This window comes from Penicillium rubens, assembly GCF_028828025.1.
Source record: "Penicillium rubens strain IBT 27055 chromosome Unknown utg000004l_segment0_segment0, whole genome shotgun sequence".
Lineage (NCBI taxonomy): Eukaryota > Fungi > Ascomycota > Eurotiomycetes > Eurotiales > Aspergillaceae > Penicillium > Penicillium rubens.
Genome location: NW_026890602.1, coordinates 3,704,549 through 3,726,361, shown reverse-complemented (window position 1 = coordinate 3,726,361; position 21,813 = coordinate 3,704,549). Strand labels below are relative to the sequence as shown.

The window sequence follows — 21,813 nt, the reverse complement described above, 5'->3', positions numbered from 1 at the left end:
AAGGAAAGGAAGTGTAGTCTCGACTACCTACATACATGCATGGCGAAGGAGGGATCACGTGACACGCGACTTAGGATTTATCATATTTACGAGACACTAATAGAACTGTAGAAAGTCTTTCCTAACTAATAATTGTTGAGGGCTACGAAACTAGCATAGAGGAAAATTGGGAAGAAGGAAAAGGTGATCTATGAATCTATGGAAAGCAGACTGTATATAAAGCCTGCATAAACAAGAGAATGGCAAACGAGCAAAAGGCTCAGTCTGCACAATGAGACAAAGACATACCATGTATGTCAACAATAATTAACTAAATGTCTTTTAGGAAAAGAAATGTCAGAAGCGAGCTGCTCAGCAAATGGCAGCTCCGCACCAGGCTCAGGCCCCCGCCCACTCCCAGGCCGGCTACTGTTTACTGCACCACCCAGATGCAACCCTCTAAGCAAAAGGGGGGTTTGTGCTTTTGTAATATCAGCGTTAAAACCAGATTAGGCGTATGCACTGAGAAATAGAAAGTTCACTAGTTTGTGTAGTTCATTGAACGATAATTTATATCAAAGGCGCCATTTCATAAAGGAAAAATGTCATACCCATTCAATGTTTCCAATTACTCCTACATGCCGGACAGGTGGGAGCTTGATCTGTTTCTAGCCATTGGTCGATGCACCGTTTGTGGAAGTTGACTCCACAGCGTGCCTTGCACCAAACCAATTCGTTAAGGGGTTCATCATCGTCCCCATCGTCATCATAACCATCATAATTATCCTCCTCATCATCTTTGTCTTGATCATTATCACCATGGTCATAGCCACCACTGTTCTCGCTCCCCTCTCCTGCGTCCAAGTCCTCATCTTGAGGACCATCCAAATCGTTCAAACAGATACCACATTCTCCTTCGATCTCTCGGCGATTGGGCTGAAATGTTTCACCCTGGCTGGCCGTGTTACCAGGGCTACTGAAAATGCGAGGCATAGTTGCTGTGTTCAATGATCTTGTACTCGAAATAGAGGCAGCACTTGTTTGACGACTGGCTTGAGCTTGAACTGGTCGAGGTACGGCGATTGCTGACCGGTTGGTAGAAGATTCTGTTAAGTCTCCTCTCAATGTCTCGTTAAGACAATTTACAGGAGGATTTCTGCTTGATGTGCTTCCTGTGCTGCTGGAATTGACGACTGCGCTCATGTTTCTACCCTCGTAATGACGCGGGTTTGTATTGACCGGTAGGCCAGATTGAGCGAGCTTAAGGCGCCTGACCTCTTCCTCGGCATCACGAAGCTCTTGATGAAGAATAGCAATTCTCTCCTCCATATTCGCCTCAGCGGGCTCGAAGATCCTTTGGGATGATGTTCTCACTGGCCGTGTATATGGCGTTGAAACCACCTGCGAATCGAGATATGTACGGACTTGTCTTTTCCAACGACGCACAAGATCCGAAGCTTGGCTCTTGTGGAACCTTATGCATAAAACATGAGGGGCTAAATCTTCTAGCAGTGTATCGATGTTTCTACCGACTCGAAGATCTTTGCTACCATCGTTGAGAAGCATCATTGCCGAACTGCGACCGCGTGCATTTGTGCGGGCGTGACAACGACGGCCCTGTGAAGGAGCGTAGCCGGCGCACCAAGGTTCTCTCTCCGGTTCGAGTTTGATGATTTCGGATAGAGGAGCCATGGGTGAATTTACGACGTGGAAATATCGGGAAGGCACGATGAATTTATGAAATTTAAGGAATTTAGAGACAATCGATCGGAGGATACTGTTGGATATAAAAGGGTTCTTTTCGATTACTTTATAGTATCTGGAGCAGAACCGTTTGTATTAATTACTTCAGGCTGCATGTTGAGCCTTGGAAAGATCCCAGTAGACATGGCAGGCTGTACCGCCACAACAGCGTGGCGCAGCTCCCAGAATAGAAATAAAACAGCGCTAAAGTATTGAGTGATGGATGCCTAAGGACTGACAGCCATTGAGCATTGACATTATGAGGCATGGTAGAGAGCTATCTCCGGGCTGTGTTTGCGTCGGGATGGAAAGAGGGGTTATCCGGCCTCTATTGGTCCTCAGCGGCTTTTGATAGGCTCAGAGAGACAGATACATGGAACTTCTGTCATGCGCAGTGACGCTAGACTGGGTACTCTTTCCTCATTAATCACTACTATATAGTTTTGCGGCTGCCTACGGGAAGTGCATGGGAATGCGGGCCGCTCTATTTAGGGCGCTTAGGTGTTAAGAACAAGCTAGTTACTAGTCGATGGCGACCCCGCAGTTTCACCAATAGGCCACCGAGAGCCAACCTATCTGTCAGCAAGGCACGTGTAACCCGACACACTGTAAAGAAATTGATTGGATTCGCAGTAGAGCCGAGCACTATAGTAGCGACCGCTTTCGCCATCCGGATCGGACAACACTGAGGAGCTTTTCACCCCCAATCACATGCGGTGCTAAGTCGTACATGGTTAACTTCGTGTTGAGAATTCGTCACAAGGCCGAATGGTACTGGAAGACGCGCGCGTTGCGCATCTGCCCTGGAACAAAGAACCGCAAAGGTGAGACAGAAACGGAAAAGAAAGATTACATCGTGTGGATTGATCTGGAGTTGCATGCAAATCAATAATGACAATGGAAGAGCAAAGATCTGACGACCGAAAGTTTTCGTATAATCTTGTTGAGAAAGCTAACATTTATATAACTGTGCAACAACCTTTTACATTTACACAGTTTGCTGTTGAGGGCTAAAATACTGAAGATGGGGAAAATCGGGAAGAAGAAAAGGGTGATAGAATCTATACTAGCCTACCAATGGCGACCTTGTATGCTTCGTACACTACCTGCGTCTTAGAGGCCTAGTTCTTAGACTCATTGCAAGATACCCGAGCCTAATCTGTCCGATGTCAAAGTCCAAATATAGGGTTGAGACCGGGCAAATATTTAGAAAATCATGTGACTCCAATAGTTCTAACCATACTAACTATACAAAAGTGGCACCATGGCAGTTCTATCGGACGTGTTGGATGCCTGAGGCATCACCATGTGATAGAACCTCCATGTATGATAGCTCTCTCTCTCCTTTCCTCTCTCTTCCTCCTCTCCTCGTGCAAGATCGTCAATACAGACAGTGCTTTTCTCCATTCATTCCATTTCCATCCAGATTGCACCTCCATCAGGACGCATCCCTTCTCTCCACCGAGTATACCGACAATTCCGATGTTCAAACAACCTACAATAAGCTAGTTTACAGCGTGAAGCTGAAAATGAAGTTCACAATGCTTAACAGCCTACTCAATGTGATTCGCGCAGATCCCTCGACTACCGAGGCCCTCAACAACGGGACTTAGTGCATCATCCACTAGAGCTAACGTCGGCAGGCCGTCGATCGGCCGATGGCACAGCTCCGCAGGTAGATGCCGAATCCGTCAGCGCCAATCTCCAGCGCGCCCACGGCGGGGTTGGAATGGTCAAGTAGATGTGCCTTGAATACGGCTGAGCGGACGGGAAGCCCTATTTTCCACTCCCTATGGTCGTATGTATCAGGAATTACATGTAATAAGATTATGGCTTTGAATTGAACCAATTATGAGAATAGTGAGAAGGGTAAGTGCGTAATGAAAGGATGTCAATCAAACTGCATGGCAAGTTTAAGGATATTTCTGTTTAGAGCTTAGGCACGACCTTAGCCCCGGGGAATAATTAGAGTAGGTAATATTATCACGGGCGGATTATATGCGACATATGAATATGGAATAGTCACATGAGATACATCTCGTTTAATTGGGCCTACTTGACTTTCCTTTTTTTTTTATTCACCCCAAATAATTCGGATCGGTCCCTGGCCGGTGTATACCTTCGCACTAGGTAGGTAACATCCTGCAAGCTAGAAAAACCTCTTCGTTACATCCTGCCCCGCCCTCAACGCATATTCCTATTGTGATATGAGGCTGGTGCAGATCAGGAACCAAGCCGCTCTGTTAGACTTAGCTCCGAAGTGTCTATACAGACAAGCAAGTTGATTTCCAATCAACTTGGCTTATTGTTGTATATATAGGCTCATGTATCCCTCTGGAATAATAAGTCAATTTATACCTCTAAACTATAATAGGATATAAGCCCGGGAGCAAACACCCGGGTGCCGTTTCTACGTATCTAAGAATCATCTGATATCTGATCATATATCTACCCCGCTTTCTCTACCTTCACTATATCTGCTCTAGTCTATAACTCGCCTATCCGAGCTATCACGGCTATCGAGCCTCTAATAGGAAGCGACAATTTCGTAACCTGGAAACGTCTTATAACCTCCTATCTTAAAGTAAGGTAGGTCTAGGATATAGTGTCGGGCGACCTTTAGCGTCCTGATTGTCTACTTAAGTACGCTAAACCTATTGTCTTTCCCACTGACTCCAAACTATGATACTCGATGTACCACAACTGTTTGGGACTACTCTATCTCGATATCTATAGACGCAAGAAAGCAGACCGGTTTGCGGCATTTCACATAGACATGAGGCGCCAAAAAAAATGTAATCATTACGTCACACATTATTACATGCAAGGATCACACGTTGTTGTGTCAACCCTACCACTGGTATTTTCTATCTTCTCTTAACTTAACGAAAGGTCGAGTATTGTTGCTCTAAAGGTGGGACAGTCTAGCCATCAAAGCGGATTTGCTTATGCCGATATGCATGTTATCAAAAGAATCTATAACTTCTTATGATATAGCTATAAGCTTATAAATCTCAAGAGGGATATTGCCTCAAAAGAAGGTCAAGATTCAGTGAACGTTCCAAGCCTGAAGGCTTGAGAGCGGAAGCAGCAGGCCGAAAGGTCGGGGGGGGGGGGGGGGGGGGGCTCGCTCACCATGCAGCAGCCGGTTGAGTGATATACGTTACCACAATCGCCAAGATACTCGCCCCGCCTGGTGAGAAAGGCTAGTGAAGAGGTGAGATAAACTTGGACATTAGGCGTATGGAGAGAGGTCATAATAAATTTTGTAATACGTTCTTTCAGATCCCATATTCAAAAGTCGATTCCCACTTGCATGGGAAGGTTTGGGGACGTCATGCTTACGTTTGTGTGGAAGACTTCGCATCACTGCAGTCCCCAGATTCAAGAAATCTACCATATCTAGAACATGTCGGAACCACTTTGTCCAGCCGCCCGGTTCAACATTTCTTGGCACAGAAGCGATTTCAACTTGGAAACCAGGACAGGTGTCGGGTCCTAAGGTATATGGTTGGACGGCCTGATCCTCATTTACTCGGATGTGATGTGTCATGGCATCATAATTATGATACAAGGGAGAACAAGTTCTCGTAGGATGTAGTGACGGAGGAAGAATATGTGGCGTTTCGCTGATGATTGTAATGCTATAAGTCGCAAGAATTATCCATCGATGGCAGATCTTATTCAGTCCAATTTCTCACTATTAACCCGTTATAACCGCCCCATTAGTCCAGACAACATGTCAACAGAAGACAGGCTCAATCAGATGCGTGGGTACAAGGCGTAAGTATTACATTCCGCACTATAAAAACCAACGAGCACATCTAACGCCTAACGCTATCTTTTGTAGCACGCTGAGCAACCCCAACGTTTCAGAAGAGGCAAAGCAGAATGCTCAAGCTATGCTGAATGAGCTCGGCGGTGATCAACCTCGCGAGGAACTATATCAGGCAAGAGGCGATCAAAACAAAGACCCAATGAGGGTCTCAGCTGGGCTTAAGGCGTGAGTATAACCTTCAAAAGAAACATGTTGATTACGTATGCTGATCGGCCTGTATATAGGGCGCAGCACAACCCTGGTGTGACAGAAGGCGGGAAGCAAGAAGCTGCTGAGAAGATGGAAGGGCCGGGGGATTAAAGTTTGTTAGGCAGTAGGCAACTTCTGTTTGGCTACCTGCTGTGTAATCCTGCCTGGAAGTATGTAGGCGTTGTCTATTACAAGTCGGATTAATCAAAACCCTCAAAGTAACAATCATATGAAATGTCCCCATTCTCATATGGTAAATTCAGTTATTCACTAGTAACCTTCTAAGGGTAAATATAAGTAATCGTATAGAATTAAAAATAAAGAACTAAACTAAGTACGTAAATAAGTGTCCCTATGTATCCTTCATTTCCTACTCCTCGTGTGACTCCCTAAAGTCACTCTTTGCTAGCTCTAATCAATACCAGTGCTTCATTTTGTTTACAGCTCTTTTGCTCTTTGGATGCTTTTTCTTTACTTTTTTCACAGGGCTTCTTGCTCACATTACCTTTGTACCCCTTCTTTTATTAGACCTCAGTTAAACAATGGTATTGTTGGACTTTCTTTGTTCTACTTCATGATGTCGGGCATGCTAAATCTAGGGACTGGACAACATCTTTCAGACCCATTAATATTTAAGAGCTGGTGAGTATTATTAGACCTTTCTATTACCTCACCAATCCAGCTCTTCAGCCCTTGATCCGCAACGCCTAGGTATTCTCCATGAAAAGAAAAAGGACGAAGCCTACTGAGATGGATGGAATGCGAACATGAACCGGGGTGTCCATACCACAGATCGACATTTTCAGTAACGTGTAACCCCCAACCCCGGAGTACTTCGTCACCCACGAATCTGTATGGTTGGATTCAATCTGCAACACCTGGATATACCCTCTTGATCTACCGGATGAGCTGAACAAGATAGAAATCTGGAATCGACAAGGTCCACCGGTGGGTTGGGAGGGACGCACTGGACGAGGGGTGGTGTTTCTTGATTGGATCCGTCGATCAAGGCGAAGCACTGCTCCACACATGTCTGAATTTACCAAGGCTGCCTATGAAATGTATTTCCCCCTTAGCAGCCTCAGGTACATATTCGTGACTGACATCTCTGAAACTGACACGGTGCGATGTATTCGGGATGAGGTGTATGGTTCTGAAGGACTCCCGTATCCTTCAGACGAACAGGTGGTCTGGGGTCCCTCGAGCGAGTTTCATGCCCTGCTGGGTACTACAATGGGTAGGATCGTTGCGGCTTTTATTCTGTCTGCGTGGGGACAAGGTAGAAAGCGAGTTGCAAGGATCCTTACTTTTCACGATGGTGAGTATCTCCAACGCCTGAACATGCGGTTTGATATTGAAGATGTTTGAGGAAAGATCTAGGTATCCCTTGGATTATTTTGGTACGTATGTTACTACTTACAATTTCTATTTGATATAGTGTTGCTAGCAATATGGTTGGATTTTCCTCATGCATAGGTTTATGTCAGTTAGTCGTATCAACCAAAATTGACAATTTAACAGTAGTCCCTTGGGAACAGATTTAAAATTCGCTGGGCTGGGAAAGTTGATAGAATCAAGCGATATGCTGTCCCTATAGATTCAAGTCTCAGTTCCATCCTCTTAGCATAACTTGTTCGGTCTAGTCTTACTGTTTGACATAAAATATACTGTTCATGGTGACCATGTAGGTCTTGGCTTATCCCTTTTAGGCAGGAAGGCCGAAGAAAGTCCGACTGATATGACGTCACAGTCCAAAGTTAATCTAATTATGTAAACATCCGTGGACCGTCAAACAACCTTGAACCTTGGTAGAAATCAGGGGCTCCCAGGGTTGGCATCCCACCTTATATCCCACCTTGTACCCGAGTCGGATTACAATATCATCCTAATCGAAATGATCCATCGCCGGGTACTGAAGCCGTATGCGGCCGAATTCCTCGGAACTGCTCTGCTAATCGTCATCGGGGATGGAGTAGTCGCGCAATGCCTATTGTCCGACTACAATTACGGCACCTGGCTGTCCATCAACGTCGCCTGGGCTGCTGCCGTCTCCCTCTCTAGCTACTTGTCTGATCCCAGTCCCACCATCAACCCGGCAGTGACTCTCTGTCTTGCTCTTGTGCGTCCATATGAAGGGCAGTGGAAACAGGTCCCCGGCAAGCTTGCTGCTCAGTTCCTGGGCGGATTTGTCGGCGCTGCCATCGTATATATCAACTACCGTTCAGCCATCAAAGCTTGGGACCCCGAATACACCATTCCCGGCGGATCGATCCTGAGCCCGGTCGGTCATCACTCGGCGGGGATCTTCTCGACCTACCCTGGTGCCTTCTTCGAGTCGAACTGGGAGGCTGTATTTTCTGAGATGCTGGGCTCGGCTGTGTTGATGTTTGGCTGTCTCAGCATCTCCGACCCGAGAAATGCTCATCGATTGCCTGCTCCACAGATCGCTCTCTTTCTGCTACTGCTTATGATCGGGGCGGCTTTGGGCTGGCAGACCGGCTACGTATGTTCATCCGCTTATCACGTTAGGAAGTCGTACTAATGAAGCTAGGCCATTAACCCAGCTAGAGACTTTGGGCCGAGATTGTTCTCTGCTATCATCTATGGCCGGGAGGTGTTCACGGCAGCCAATTGCTATTTCGTTGTTCCCCTCTTCGCCCCTATTGTTGGCTGTGTTTTGGGTGCGGCGACTTACGACGGGATGCTGTTTGAGGGAGAGGGGTCGCGCATTGCCGATGCGCTGGACGAAGCCGAGAACCATGGGTCTCTTCGTCTGCAGTGATATTTGGGCTTTGAGGACTCAATATAAACTTGCTAGCATGGGGTTAACCTGGGCTATCATTATTAGACGTAGACTGACGTTGAGTGAGAACAAGAGGATGAGATTGGAAACTAGATCCCTTCCGAAATTGTACCTCATACTGTGGTTTCAATCCCCTCCATCGTTGATGGGAGAGTAGGTAATTCATGACCTTCCACCAGCCAATTCCAACGTCAGATTTTTCACACACCAATTTCCGTAAGCTTTCATCGCCAACCATTGGCAAGCTTCTGGCGGTAATCCGAAATAATTTCAGGAGAAACATCGTTTCCTCCGCACACAATGATGATAACTCGACTATCCGGTGTGAGTTCTGGCATGACTTCCCTTAGCCTATCTAACCCAACTTGGACACTTATTCCGCAAGCCAGCTCGACCTCCAACCGCAGCTCATCACACAACCGCACAACTCCCTTCGCAGCATCAGCATCGGTGCCCACAATACTAGTGACTTCAACACCAGGCGGAGGGGATTGCGCGTTTTTCAGCGTCTGCCGTGCCACGCAGAGTGCCCCCAGGGTGATTGCCTGTGATGTGATGGCAGGTAGAGTGTGCAGATAACTCTTGCGTACCGAGTGCGCCAACGAGTCCGCCCCAGCTGTTTCAGCAGCGAGAACTCGAACTTTCTTCGCCTCTTTGTTAGGAAGCGTTCTCGGTTGATAGGCTGGCAAATGCCTCTCAAGGCCGTCGATAATCCCGTTCAAAAGACCGCCACCACCAACGCTGCAAACAATTGCATCTGCCGGGAAAGAACGATCGGTATCGGGTTCGCCATTGTGCCTTGGTAATTGCTTAACTATCTCATCAATCAGAGTCCCTGCACCTCGCCAGATGTCATGATGATCGAATGGTGGGACATAAATGTTCCTGACCAAGGGATCCAACTTGCTGTCTTCATTTTCGATGAAATTCTCCCGCAGATATGCGTCTGCTTCAAACCAACTGGCACCATGGCGGATAACATCGGAAGCCCCTGCAGCACGAATTTTTTCGATCATAGTAGGCTTCACGCTAAGTGGAACAACAACTGTACAGGGACAACCGAGATCCCGGGCGGCTATGACTGCTGCCATCCCCGCATTGCCAGCCGAGGAGCTGAAAAAATGCAGGGTTCTGCCATTGTTTGATGGATCGGAAAGAGAGGTGAGGATTAAGTTTCCAATGCCTCTAAGCCAGTCAATTGTGTATCAGAACACGGGCCTCTCTTGACACGACGCCAGGTGAAATGCTGCACTCACCGCGATTTGAATGAGCCAGACGGTTGGAGTGACTCTAATTTGAGAAAAATTCTACTACAGTTACCGTTCAGTGTCCGGAACATCGATTAATGAGAATAAAAGCCCGATCTTACCATCCGGCAGCCTTTGAAAGTGTCGCCGACTCGATCAAAGGCGTTTCAATCCAGGGTTTCTTCAATTCGTGTTTATCGAAATGGCCCATTTTCGAGGCGAAAATATAGGAACAATAAAATACGCTCGTCTAGAAAATCCGAGACGTGTTTGGACCTGGCCACAGGATAACCCCAGCAATTTATATTGGAGGCATAAGGCTTCGGTGTCATCAGACCCGGTCTTGCCGACGCCCTTCATTTGACATTTGGCCCCTTGCAGGGAGTGGGTCTGCGATCTAGGATTGGCAAGTCCAAGGAGATAGTAGCAGTTGTAGGAGTAAGGCCTCAATTCCGGCGGCAGACCTGCTAAGCTAGAGAAGAAAAGTAAAAGGTGAATCAGGAGATGAAATCTGATAGAAATCTCAGAGGAAAGAGACGGGGAAGAGAGATTGCAAGGGCCTGAATATACACTGATGCCTGATTGACGCCTGCCATATCAGGCATAAACTGGAGGCCTGTAACTACCACAGAATCCAATCCAGCGAAGTACATTCACAACACTTGCTGTTCCGAGTCTGAAGGATAGCCGCCCAATTCCTGAGCTGAGGGATGTTCACCCTGATTCAGAGCGACTCCCGGCAGCCTATATATGATAGTCTGCTGATCCATCGGCAACGGAAGTCGTGTCATGCAGTCAGTGTAGACAAAGATCGTTTCTCCGTCGACAGTGCCATCGGGATATCGTTGTAGAGCATCTACACAGTAGTTCTCAACGGTGTGCATATCATCCACGCAGCGGTGCGCTTCGGTTTGTTGGTAGGACATTGTCCCACTGACACACGAGTTAGCTATCTCCATCATTTCTTCATCCACCAAGCGAATAACAAAGCTCGACTTACCACACAGTTTTCTTGATAGGAACCCAGCTCCAGTACCCACACTGTCCAGCTTTCAAAGGCATCTTGTAAGACATACCCCGAGGTCCCACATCAGCTGTGGTCTTTGACTGCCAACCTCCACTAATCCCATCATTCAAGCCTTTCTCGAACTGGGGCTCTATATCTACAGACCGAGTCATTATCCTGGTAAAATCGGCAATTTTACAAGGAGGCCCATTGCACCAAACATCCAAGGGAAACTCCCTCCCATAAACAAAGCGAGTTCTGAGTTGGCAGAACCCCACGCAAGAATTCGACCTGTAGTCCACATGGTCGCAAATGCCCTCCGAGTTGTTCAGATGCTTTGGTGGGCATACATCACTTAGATAATCGTGGTAGAGAACTGGCATGCTGTCAATCCCATCGCAAGCGTCCCTACGGAGGAGCGCATGGTCATGGTTCTGAGGCGTTGCAGTCACATGCACAGGGAGGAAAAGAGATATCAAAGTAAAAACTTTATACATATTGGGATGGCAAATGGAGGCGAAATGGTGCGGATGGTTAGTTGCGGGGATTACAGAGACCATCGAAGTTCGTTTTGGCCCCCAGATAGCGCATCACGCGGACAAAGACGGGACACACCAGGACACGGTTATTGGGCTATGTATTACTCCTCATTTAGAACATAAGCACAAGTTAGGATGTCTTCACAAAAGTACTTGCAAAACCGGCCAGCTGGGTTCAATGACCGATTCGCCCTGTTACCTATATCCATGAAGGAATAAAGTATCGAAAAGAAGCGCATATCATTAAGTTTTGTTAGCCCATTCTCCGTACTCCTAGCCCCTTTTATATATCTTGCAACAAGCTTATTAGGTCCATACTAAAATAGCTTAAAATACCGCGTGGGCGTTTATTGGGTAGGCATACATAGTCTCCGTAGCTGTAGCCGAGTAAATTAATTCTAGAACTACAGCTAGGCCAAAATAACTATCTCTCCTCTCGGAGCAAGCTCGTCTCGAAATAACCCCAGATAGGTACAATATGCCCGGTCATAAATAATTGTCTTCACCCCAGGCATTGTATGTAACAGACTTGAACTAGCATATTATTCTGGATCCCATTTTCTCGGATTGGAGACCGACAACGTTAGTCTGTTTCAAAACAGCTCATTTGAAACAACTAAACCCGATCATGCCTTCCATGTCTTAAATGCACGTCCCAATTCTAACCCTATGGGGTGGAGAAACTATACAATGGAGAAATCATCAAACGGAAAAATTATAGGTTGGTGGAGTGTCTAGGTGGAATGATCCGCTTCATGTTTCCCCTTAACTGGGTCATTGCCAATTCTTCACCCTTAATATTTAACAATTTATCATATAAAGCCGCCTTTCTCGTCCATAGTTTGATCCTTCGACATCGGATCAACTTAGTATATTCATCATGTCTCTCAGAAACCTCGCCCTCCTCGCCCTCCTCGGCCTTGTCAACGCCCAAGACAAGATCGGATTTGGTCCATACTTCTCCCTCGGCCCTACCTCGTCATGGATCCGTGAGGCAAAGACAACCCTTGTTCTCCCCGAGGTCCCGAGCCCACAGAAAGACCGTCTTGCTCTGTGGCCCGGTATGGGAACAAGCGGTGGTGATCTGATCCAGGCTCTTGCCGTTTCTTTTTCTGACCCTGCCGCGTGAGTGATAGAAGAACAAATGCAAGTGCACATAACTGATAAGTGACTCTTGCAGAAACTGTGGCGCAACAGCTGGGCAATGGTGCACGTGGGCTAGTACCCTTCAAGGCACCCAGCTGGGCGGCAAGCAGGTCCCCGCCAATGCTGGTGATGAGGTCACAATGCATTGTAAGTTCTGCTTTGCTGGGGTTTATGAAGATGAGCTAATTAGTCTATAGACAAGTACAATGACGACACCAGCAAGTTTGACCAGACTGTCTCCATTAATGGAGAGGTCGTGTCGACTCTTTCAACCAGTAAGTCCTCGGTATTCATAGCCTCAGTCTCCAACTAACAATTCTTCTAGGCTCCGGCCAGGCACAGGGCTGGGGTACCGCTGTCGAATGCCAGGATGATGCCTGCAAGGGTACTGCTGCAGCACACGGTGAGTTAGCGTGTATACTTCCCAGTAATTAAACGGATGCTAATTATTATAGTATATGCCGACACTACAATTATCCTGGATGCCGCCGATTCTTCCTTCGGCGACACTCTGGCTATCAACGAGGCCACTTCTTCTGGTCTTAAGACCACCGACAACGGAAAGACTTGGACCGTGTCTACCATCAATGTTCAGGCTCACACCTACAACCTGTAAGCAATAGTTCTCAGTCCAAGTATGTACTCTAGAAAGGAATTTGTGCAGGCCACACTTTAGAGTGCTTTTCAACAAGCAATACAAGTGCCATTTAACAGCCAACAAAAGCGCAATTAAACTGCCAGTGTATACTCCCCAATTAAGGGACCCACTAGTAGCAGCAGGGGGGTAATCTGGGTCATTAATTCTGGAAAAGCTGAATCGAGCTGCTCTTACCAATCAACCATCACACCCGTGGACCGGACCTCTTGGTCATATTGTGACCCAAACAAGGACGGTCAAGTTGATTGAGAGTCCATTATGCAGGAAGACCAATACTATTACATTCCAAGTCTGGTGCCTGACATTGCCTGAGAGCTGGATGACCGAAAGGCTTCAAGCAATTGAGAACCGACTTGAAGATTTGGGTAAGAAGGTCGAGCACGACCTTCGCGAGGAAAACCGCAGACTACATGAGAAGAACGAGGAAATGCAGTTCCACCTTAAACGAGTCCAATGTACAATGGTAGCAGAGCCTGAAGAGTAATCGTTTGCCAACTCCTTCCCTCCGTGTTTGTTTTGTGATGGTGTTCTGTGTCATGGTATTCGCCCGTTCGTTCCATCATGGTTGGGTCTTGTACATTGTTATCCATGTCGTACTACATTTTTACGCATAGTATATTTAATCAGAATAAAACATGTATATTATACAATTTATCCTAATAATTATCTGGCCTGTCATATTGGAACCTTCTGTTTATACTTCCACACCGCCGTGGCAGAACCAAGCTCGCGCCAAACCCCTTTAGGCCAAGCGGCCCAGTGATTGCCAAACATCCAAACAATCCACGTAGATTGCAAGGAGCAGTCCTACAAACATCCCACATTCATAATCCTATCTACTATTCAGATCCAATAAAGGTACGAGAAGACATTTATCTGGTTTGAGAGAGGCTATCTGCGCTGGAATTCCCCGCCAATTGCGCCTCTTCTCCCCGCATTGCTCCGGGGCCGCGCGCATACCCCGTGGTATTTTAGACATGATGTCAACCCAATGGAGTCTACACGCGTTAACGTCTGTGTCAATCTACTCGTATACTAACAAAATCCTCTGTGTAGCATTCTTAGGCACTCCCGAAACCACCGCATTCCATTTATTCACAATGTCTGCCGAAGGCGCCTCTGCATCGGTACGTTGATCGCGAGTGACACCGCGGCTGCACTATATCAATCCGCAGTTGTGCAACAGGAATACTTGCACTACCATTGTGTTGTCATGAACGGTCCTAACAAACCTCCAGCCCATCCCCATTGAGGATCTCACCAAGATCACCGACGAGGTATGCCTTCCCCAAAATGCCCCGTGATAATGACCCCGCGCTAACATTTCACCCCAGGCCTGCGAGAATGCCCTTGCGACCACCAAGGGCTACGACCACGAAAATGTCGGAGACTGGAACTCCAAGATTATCGTAAGCGTCACCACCCAACCCCAACAATCAACTAATCACCACCACCCGATTGTGCAATGCCAATACTAACAATTCCCCGCACAGAACTCCATCCTCAAGGCTCTGATTACTGCTACCGCACCCGATGCCTCCAAGCCCCCTTCCTACCGCTTCACCGTGAACAGCACAATCGTGCAGCAGGGCGTGATTGACCCGTCCGTTGCTGCAGATGGCGCACTTAGCAATGCTGGCAAGCGTGGTATGCACTCTGCCTCCGGGGCGTTCTGGGATGTCAACCGCGACGGCATGTGGACATACAAGTACACTGGTGCTGAGGACCGGGGGATGGATATTGTTGTTTGTGTGACATGGTTCGCCATTGTATAAGGACCAAGCTGGTTCTTTATTGGTCTGTTCTATGATGAAGATATCCATGGATTACATAGAAATCCATAAGCGGAAGTAGTGGCTTTGTCTGTGAGTGGTTATCGGATTTGTGCTATGGGCTTTGCCTTTTCCTTTTCATGTACTTGAACATTTGTTTTTAGTCCTATGGGTATGTTCAGTCTGAGCGTGGTGTTATGTTTTCTTTTAGCTTATGGAGACTTGCCTGCGTTGTTCGCGGAATTCAATAGCCATATAAACACTTTTCAGACATGTCCAGGAATATGTAGTGTAGAGAAGAACACTTGAAATAAACATATTGATATTGTCAGTGGTATCTCGACACTATGCAGTATCCTCCGTGGGATGGGAATAGAACAAGCAAAATGTCTGCAAAATAATTCAAAGGTCTCCATTGACCAACCGGAATGCGCCGTAGAACCAGAAAAATCTGGAAGACACCCATCATTACGTGCGCCATGCCATGTGTAGATTACCCAGAATAAGATCAACGCCAATCGAGACCCATTAACTCATGAAAGCAGACTGCGGGTTAGCCGTGGCAACTCAGCCTTGCATCTTGCCCCTAGCGAGGCTCAGAGTAGTCGTTCAAAGCAACACAAACGGCGCCTCGATGATGGCCGCTGTACTGGCGGATGATATTGCCAGTGCCGAGCTCCCACAAGCGAGCGTAGTGATCACTAGAGACTGTTACAAGATATGCACTGTCTGCGGAGAAGGCACAGTCCCAGACCCAGCGCTGGTGATTGGCGAGCGTAGTCTCCAGGAACAGTGTGTGGTTGACTGGATCCATAGGAGGCCCGTCCGGGGATGAGGTGAATGTCTGTTGTGGTGTCTCTTGGCGAGGAGGATTATCGGTAATACGGAGGAGATCACGGTCTTGGATGGGTGCGTCGAAAATGCGGAGCAGATCCCGAGACTGGGCGGGAGCTTCGACAGGTGTTACCGGAGCTTCGACAGGAGTTTCAACTGGAGGGTTCAGTGCCTCTTTCTCTTTCCATTGCTTCAATGCCAGTTTGGCAGGCGGAAATTCAGCGTCGAGGTTCCAGACCTTGGCAGTATGATCTGCGGAGCAGGTTGCAAGGTGCTTGACATCGGGAGAGAGGAGAACACGAGTGAGGTAGTCCTTATGAGCTTGGAAGGTACAGACGGGAATGATGCGGGTGGTGTCGTCGGTTTGAACCATGCGCCACAAGTACACATTGCCCTGTCGACCATTAGTAAAGAACCTTGCAATGCTCCATGAACTCAAAATCACGCACCTTCTTATTTCCAGCGCAAAGCAACGATCCGTCACTGGCGACGCTAACACTGAGAACCGCAGTATCCTCCTCCGGGATCAATTGATGAGTACAGACACTCTCGCCCAAGTCCCAGACACGGACCATACCGGCGTGGTCACCACTGATGAGCTCGCCCTGATTGGGATGAATGACCACGTCATTGACCGCAGCCCGGTGAACGTAGTTCCGCTGCAAGCTACCGGTACGAGTATCCCAGACCTTCACAGTTCCGTCCTCGGAGCTGGTAACCATCCATTTCCCCTCACAGTGGAATGCCACGCCGGTGATGTTGTTTGTGTGACCTTCAAATGTAATCACGGGATTAGGATTGGTTGACTTGATATCAAACAGCTTCACATTGTTGTGACCCGCGGCAGCCAAGAACCGCTTATCCGGTGTGATGCACAGACGATTGACTTGCGAGTCTGGATGCTGGATTGTACGCGAACAGATACCCGAGAGCGCTTCCCAAAAGCTAGCAGAGATATAGTCAGTAAGGGTTCTGGTATAAATTGCCACCTTGCGGGTCCTGTATAAACGACGCGCGCGGCTAGTTGAGCCTCAACTTACCGAATGGTATGGTCGTACCCCGCTAAAATATGCAATCAAGGTAATTAGTCCAATGCCTGGAAGAATGCGGGGAGCTCGTTGTGATATCGCACGTACCGGTGCATAGGATGACACTCATATTCGCCAGGGCTGAGGCCAAAGGAGTGTAGTGGGAGAAATAACCAGTCTTCGTGATATCCTTGTTCTCGGTGCCACTGGAGTCCCTTGAACCTTTAGGGGAGCTGTCAAGGCAAGGCGGCCCAGACCGAACTTCGGATGGAGTCCCGTTTTCTGCCATGGCTACCACGTGATTACAGGTCCACGTGAGTAGAGCGGTGTTGCTGTATGACGTTGAGTCGATAAGGAGAGGGCGGTGGGAAGATAAGGCACCTAAATGGGAGGCGGTCAAATGTGTAAAGAGAATCAAGGTTTCAAGGATTGAGTAAATTTTCTGTCTAACAAGGTCCGTTGGTAAATTGTTAATAGGCGTAGTTATGTTCAGGTAATTTCTTGATATTTCTACATTTTTTTTCGAGCGGCAATTTGGGAGTATTCTTTGTGCTGTCAAACTTCCTTAATGTCGAATCTAGACTAGATACGGCGGTAAGCGAAGCGGTGAGTCACTATCTAAATAATGACGTATGATTGGCCTACATGTATTCAAACTTTTGGCAAAATAATTAATTGTCCAGCAGAAAAAAAAAAACAATATCAATGCAGCCAAACGAGTACATCATGCGTTTGTCGCCTCTCATGATCGCTATTGGTCCCTTTTGACTCATGCCACTTCATTGGCTGATCTGATACAATAGAAATGTCACTTTCTTTGTTCTTGTTTGCTCCTATTGTTCCTGTCTGTGTACGCTACTTCCTTCCTTGACGGTTATTACACTCTCTCCTCGATATTCTTCCTTCGATCTCTTCTTCCTTTTCATCCCATATTCTTCTCTTGCCAATCCTCTCCAATACCTTTAATCTTAATACCCGTTCTTACCAACATGGGTTCGATTGACCCCAACCACGCTGCCTTTGGGCTTGACCAGCCTGCTTTCGACGAACAGGCCTTTCTCAATGGCCTTGCCAACCTTGATGCCGATGGACCTTTCAATGCTTCCAATGGCTTTAACTATGAAGGGAACCCCGACCTTATGAAAAGCTTCGACGAGTACTTCGCCAGTATCCCTCTCGATAACCTTGATATGCCTGGCCTTGACCAGCCCATGTCAGCCACGCCTGCCAACTGCTCTGCTCAGCCAGTGTCCAACAATCTCCCCGTCCATGCACCACACATGCAGATGGCCTACGACCCTTCGATTGGTGTTGCATACACTCCTGAAGACACAGACGCCGACAAGGTCCGCAAGTGGGAGAACCTCATCGCCCAAGCCAATTTGGCCAATGCTGGGGTGCCACCCTCCGCTCCTGAGCCCATTGCAGGAGAGACAGTTGAACAAGTCACCCAGGTTCCGGACTCACCCAACTCGCTGTTTGACTCTCCTCGCTCCCCGTCCGTCGAGATCATTCGGACTCCCAGCCCCACTCCACCGACTCCGTCCCCTCCCCAACCTCCTGCCGCTACCGTGGCAACTTTCAGCGCCGCGCCGAATGCGACTGTAAGTCCCTTTTCTGACAAAGTTGTATTAGGAAAATGTGCTAACTGTGTTCAACAGGCAAACGCCGCTCGCGCCGTGCAACTTCCGCGAGCATTGACGAGCCAGAAAGGCTATGTGCAGCACGTCTCCCCATTTGCTCCTGTTGCAACAATTTCTCCTCCTGCCTCTTCTGCCGCAAATTCTCGTGAGCTTGAGAACGCTAGATTGCGGATCCAGAGTCTCGCAAAGGAGCGTAGCTTCTACCAACGCAACCTACGCAAGGCAACCACCATCGACCCCAAGACGGGAAAGACAAGCCTACAGAAGTTGCATGCGGAGAATTTGAGTCTCCGCCGAACCAACGCCAACCAGGCGCAGAAGCTTCAGGATATGAAGGACGAGATAAACCAGGAAAAGTCGAAGTTTGCTGCGCTTGGAGCGCAGTACAATGAGGTAGCGAAGCGCCTGCATAAGGCTATGGTTGAGCTTCGTGAATTGAAGGGCCAGTAGAGAGGAGGCTGACCAAGAGCATTATTTGATCAACACATTTTAGCCAGAGCGATACGACTTTAATGATTTTTCAACATTCATTTTCAGTGCCAATATTGCGAATGCATGCGTAGTCGGATCCAGATGGCAATCCATAGCCACTAACCTGCTTATATGTCCCCGTGCATCCAACCTTGGAAGTATGCGACTTTGGACTTGTCCTTTCTCCGGGATTATTCCAACCTTGGAAGGATGTAAATGATGTAATCCCCAATCCGCCCGGTTGAAGACACCAATAGTCGACTTGAACTAGTTGGGGTGAGGATAGAGCCGTAAAAGCCCGGGAGGGATTTAACCATCGGACAATTCGAAACACCGTACCCTCGTATCGATACTCATGATGCGTGCGAATCACACTGAGAGTAGTATAATTTGCGGCAGATAAGCACGCGGCTTACGTTTCCCTTCGAATATGTTGAGACCCTGCGCACATAGTACCTGACTTCTTCCTGCTTGATGATCTTCGAGATTGCAAGACACGTTTCCTAGTCAGCCTAAAGCGGATATTCCCCATAGCCTTTCGCAAACCAAACAGCAGATTCACCTGGGCATGTTAAATATTCTACCAACGTTGTGCGAGGGCTATCGAAACACTTCCCACTTTCCCTCTCTCTCACTTACCTCTCTCATCAACCTCTCTCATCAACCCTAGGTACCCTTCTCTACCGTCCACTCTGCGCAGTCCCTGCTCTCCATTCCTTCATTCTATCCTCAACCCACTTGGTCGCCGGTCCTCTCCTGATACTCCCAACCCTTTATTACAACGATGATTCCTACTAATCGACTCGTTGGTATCAGAGAACCGGAGACTGGTTCAACGAACTGGGAAGGGAGATACTGCGCATTCACGACCGACCTCATCGTGGCCAGTAAGTCTTTCGTTGGCATGGCTCGGACGACTGACCGCCAACTGTTTACGCACCCTGGCCTATATGGCCATGGTTTGGGCGGAAAGAAGAAAACGAAAGCAAAGTGACTGCACTGTCTTTGGATGTCTGACAGACGGCGAAGAGTACACCTTTTATCACCTTTCGCATGACGGTCTCTGGTCCAAAGAGGGAATTGTGGTTCGCCATTGGACCAGGTACCAGGGTGGATTAAACGTTGCTGCGAACTATCTCGCGAGCTTCCTCAGACACGGCCTAGGTACTTACCCGATCTCATATCCAGAGCCTTGCGAAGGAGAGCAACAACTATCGGTCTAGTCTGAATAAGACGGCTGCCATTGACCCGAAGTTGGGTAAGAGCAGCCTTCGCTGTGTTAATGCTACACAATCTCAGCAGAACCTTGAGGACGTTGTCAAGGCGGCAAGCATGAGTATGGTGTCCTTGTTGGTGAAGGGGCTACACAAGACCCAGCCCGAGCTGCACCATTTGAAGAAGCAGGGTCGACTTTGAGTGCCACCAGGAAGTCCTGGATTTCATGCACCAGGGTGATGGGAGTTCCGACAGACCTACCAAAAAGCAGAGAAAATTGGAAGAAGAGGGGCAGAATCCAAGTGATGCAGAGAAACAGAATCGAAAGCACTCACCAAAGACGACCTTCTTAACGGCGCAATTGCCTCAAGCTCCCAGGGCAGTGATCGGCTTGAATTTGACATTGCTTCCCTCCGAGAATCATTTAATTCTCTACATGGGTAGGCAATTAATCAACCCTCAGGGCACTCGGGACAGTCATTCTATCGTGGAGGTCAAACCCAATTACCTGAGGTCCAATGACGGCTATGATCCATTCCTGCGTCAGATGGACTGGGAGATGCTGTTCTGGATTGCGTCCTTTTTAATAAGAGATACAAATAAATTGCTCTTGAATGTTAGTTGCCTGGGCTATAATACCACCAGACATATTTGATTTAGTACATCTGGCCCTTTCGCCAGCTGATGGTCTACCTACCTAGGTAGGTATATATATATTTTTTAACATAAGTATATCGTCCAGTTTATTTGTCAGGCTCGCGATTCGCTCGCCAGCTTGGCAAGGGGGGGAAACCTTAGGGCAACTAGGGAAGGACTAACAGCGTGTTAAATCTCTCTGGATGGTGTGAAGTGCAAGAAAGGCTAGAATAGATGGCCCCGCCTGTTCTTCATGGACCGAGGAAGCTGTAGATTGTGAAGGATAGTATTCCGATTCCTATTGAATATAGTTAGCACACCTTCTGGTAATAATGAGGAAATGTGTCTCGGAACTTGCAGAAAGATTACTAGGAATCTTTAGGGAGACTGCAGCAGTGACGGGTGTTTTGCAGAGGTGAAAAAAAGGGGACAAAGTAGAATAAGTGGTGTGAGTGAGTCTCAAATGGATAGGAGAGAAATGCGAGCCTCAACCCACAGTAAGTGGAAGGTATTGTGATGAGTGTCCCAAATCAAAACATTTGAATGATAAGAGGCAAGGATAGTATAAATAAGATGCCAGGTTTGGATACATTTGTGTTGAGGTTTGATCATAGAAAGGGAATTCCTCTCTGGAAGACATGTGAGTGTGCGTGCCCGCATATATGTGGGTGAGTGGGTGAGTGAGGCAGAGAGAGAGGGAGTACTAGAGATTATGCCTACGCAAAGCCTTCATTTACCTTCTCCTTCTCCTTCTCCCTCTCCTCTCCTTCTTCTTCCCCATCTACTTTTCGCTCCTCTGCCACTTTAGCAGACTCTCATTAGGCTGCTGCTAGGCGTACCGGCCAAATCGTTAATCCGGGAGCCCTACCTCCAACTTCACAGTCTTGATAAAACTCGAGCATAAAGCTTGATAGATACAATCCATACAGTCACCGTTGGTAACGAGTCAATTACCGTGGATACTTTATAGCTTACTACAAACACCCCCAAGGACTTTTTGTACATGGACGAGTAGTTTGACCAAATTAAGCTTCTGTGTATAAGATGGGGCGCATTGCACGAAACC

At 47.7% G+C, this 21,813-nt stretch overlaps 10 protein-coding genes across 10 annotated transcripts; 6 read left to right on the top strand and 4 right to left on the bottom strand.

Annotated features, from left to right (window-relative positions):
* Positions 1-594: 594 nt before the first annotated feature.
* On the bottom strand, positions 595-1,671 carry N7525_011364 (uncharacterized protein; the record flags this gene model as incomplete). The annotated part of the gene is made up of 1 exon (XM_002560643.1): positions 595-1,671. One exon carries the CDS (start codon positions 1,669-1,671, stop codon positions 595-597), a length of 1,077 nt encoding a protein of 358 aa, XP_002560689.1.
* Positions 1,672-5,461: 3,790 nt separating this feature from the next.
* N7525_011363 (Con-6 family protein) lies at positions 5,462-5,860 on the top strand (the record flags this gene model as incomplete). Its single annotated transcript, XM_002560644.1, has 3 exons — positions 5,462-5,505; positions 5,573-5,725; positions 5,785-5,860. 3 exons carry the CDS (start codon positions 5,462-5,464, stop codon positions 5,858-5,860), a joined length of 273 nt encoding a protein of 90 aa, XP_002560690.1.
* A 1,783-nt stretch (positions 5,861-7,643) lies between these two features.
* On the top strand, positions 7,644-8,531 carry N7525_011362 (uncharacterized protein; the record flags this gene model as incomplete). The annotated part of the gene is made up of 2 exons (XM_002560645.1): positions 7,644-8,252; positions 8,301-8,531. 2 exons carry the CDS (start codon positions 7,644-7,646, stop codon positions 8,529-8,531), a joined length of 840 nt encoding a protein of 279 aa, XP_002560691.1.
* Positions 8,532-8,776: 245 nt separating this feature from the next.
* On the bottom strand, positions 8,777-10,010 carry N7525_011361 (putative L-serine dehydratase; the record flags this gene model as incomplete). The annotated part of the gene is made up of 3 exons (XM_002560646.1): positions 8,777-9,737; positions 9,809-9,862; positions 9,922-10,010. 3 exons carry the CDS (start codon positions 10,008-10,010, stop codon positions 8,777-8,779), a joined length of 1,104 nt encoding a protein of 367 aa, XP_002560692.1.
* A 442-nt stretch (positions 10,011-10,452) lies between these two features.
* On the bottom strand, positions 10,453-11,302 carry N7525_011360 (uncharacterized protein; the record flags this gene model as incomplete). The annotated part of the gene is made up of 2 exons (XM_002560647.1): positions 10,453-10,732; positions 10,800-11,302. 2 exons carry the CDS (start codon positions 11,300-11,302, stop codon positions 10,453-10,455), a joined length of 783 nt encoding a protein of 260 aa, XP_002560693.1.
* A 922-nt stretch (positions 11,303-12,224) lies between these two features.
* On the top strand, positions 12,225-13,106 carry N7525_011359 (uncharacterized protein; the record flags this gene model as incomplete). The annotated part of the gene is made up of 5 exons (XM_061215461.1): positions 12,225-12,469; positions 12,525-12,637; positions 12,688-12,765; positions 12,816-12,893; positions 12,946-13,106. 5 exons carry the CDS (start codon positions 12,225-12,227, stop codon positions 13,104-13,106), a joined length of 675 nt encoding a protein of 224 aa, XP_061067973.1.
* Positions 13,107-14,248: 1,142 nt separating this feature from the next.
* On the top strand, positions 14,249-14,923 carry N7525_011358 (dynein light chain Tctex-type family protein; the record flags this gene model as incomplete). The annotated part of the gene is made up of 4 exons (XM_002560649.2): positions 14,249-14,275; positions 14,387-14,425; positions 14,483-14,557; positions 14,642-14,923. 4 exons carry the CDS (start codon positions 14,249-14,251, stop codon positions 14,921-14,923), a joined length of 423 nt encoding a protein of 140 aa, XP_002560695.2.
* Positions 14,924-15,506: 583 nt separating this feature from the next.
* Positions 15,507-17,071, bottom strand: N7525_011357 (WD40 repeat domain-containing protein; the record flags this gene model as incomplete). Its single annotated transcript, XM_061215460.1, has 4 exons — positions 15,507-16,148; positions 16,204-16,699; positions 16,795-16,816; positions 16,891-17,071. The coding sequence occupies 4 exons, from the start codon at positions 17,069-17,071 to the stop codon at positions 15,507-15,509; spliced, it is 1,341 nt and encodes a 446-aa protein (XP_061067972.1).
* Positions 17,072-17,771: 700 nt separating this feature from the next.
* On the top strand, positions 17,772-18,875 carry N7525_011356 (uncharacterized protein; the record flags this gene model as incomplete). Its single annotated transcript, XM_002560651.1, has 2 exons — positions 17,772-18,386; positions 18,444-18,875. 2 exons carry the CDS (start codon positions 17,772-17,774, stop codon positions 18,873-18,875), a joined length of 1,047 nt encoding a protein of 348 aa, XP_002560697.1.
* A 977-nt stretch (positions 18,876-19,852) lies between these two features.
* On the top strand, positions 19,853-20,312 carry N7525_011355 (uncharacterized protein; the record flags this gene model as incomplete). Its single annotated transcript, XM_061215459.1, has 2 exons — positions 19,853-19,981; positions 20,085-20,312. The coding sequence occupies 2 exons, from the start codon at positions 19,853-19,855 to the stop codon at positions 20,310-20,312; spliced, it is 357 nt and encodes a 118-aa protein (XP_061067971.1).
* Positions 20,313-21,813: the final 1,501 nt, after the last annotated feature.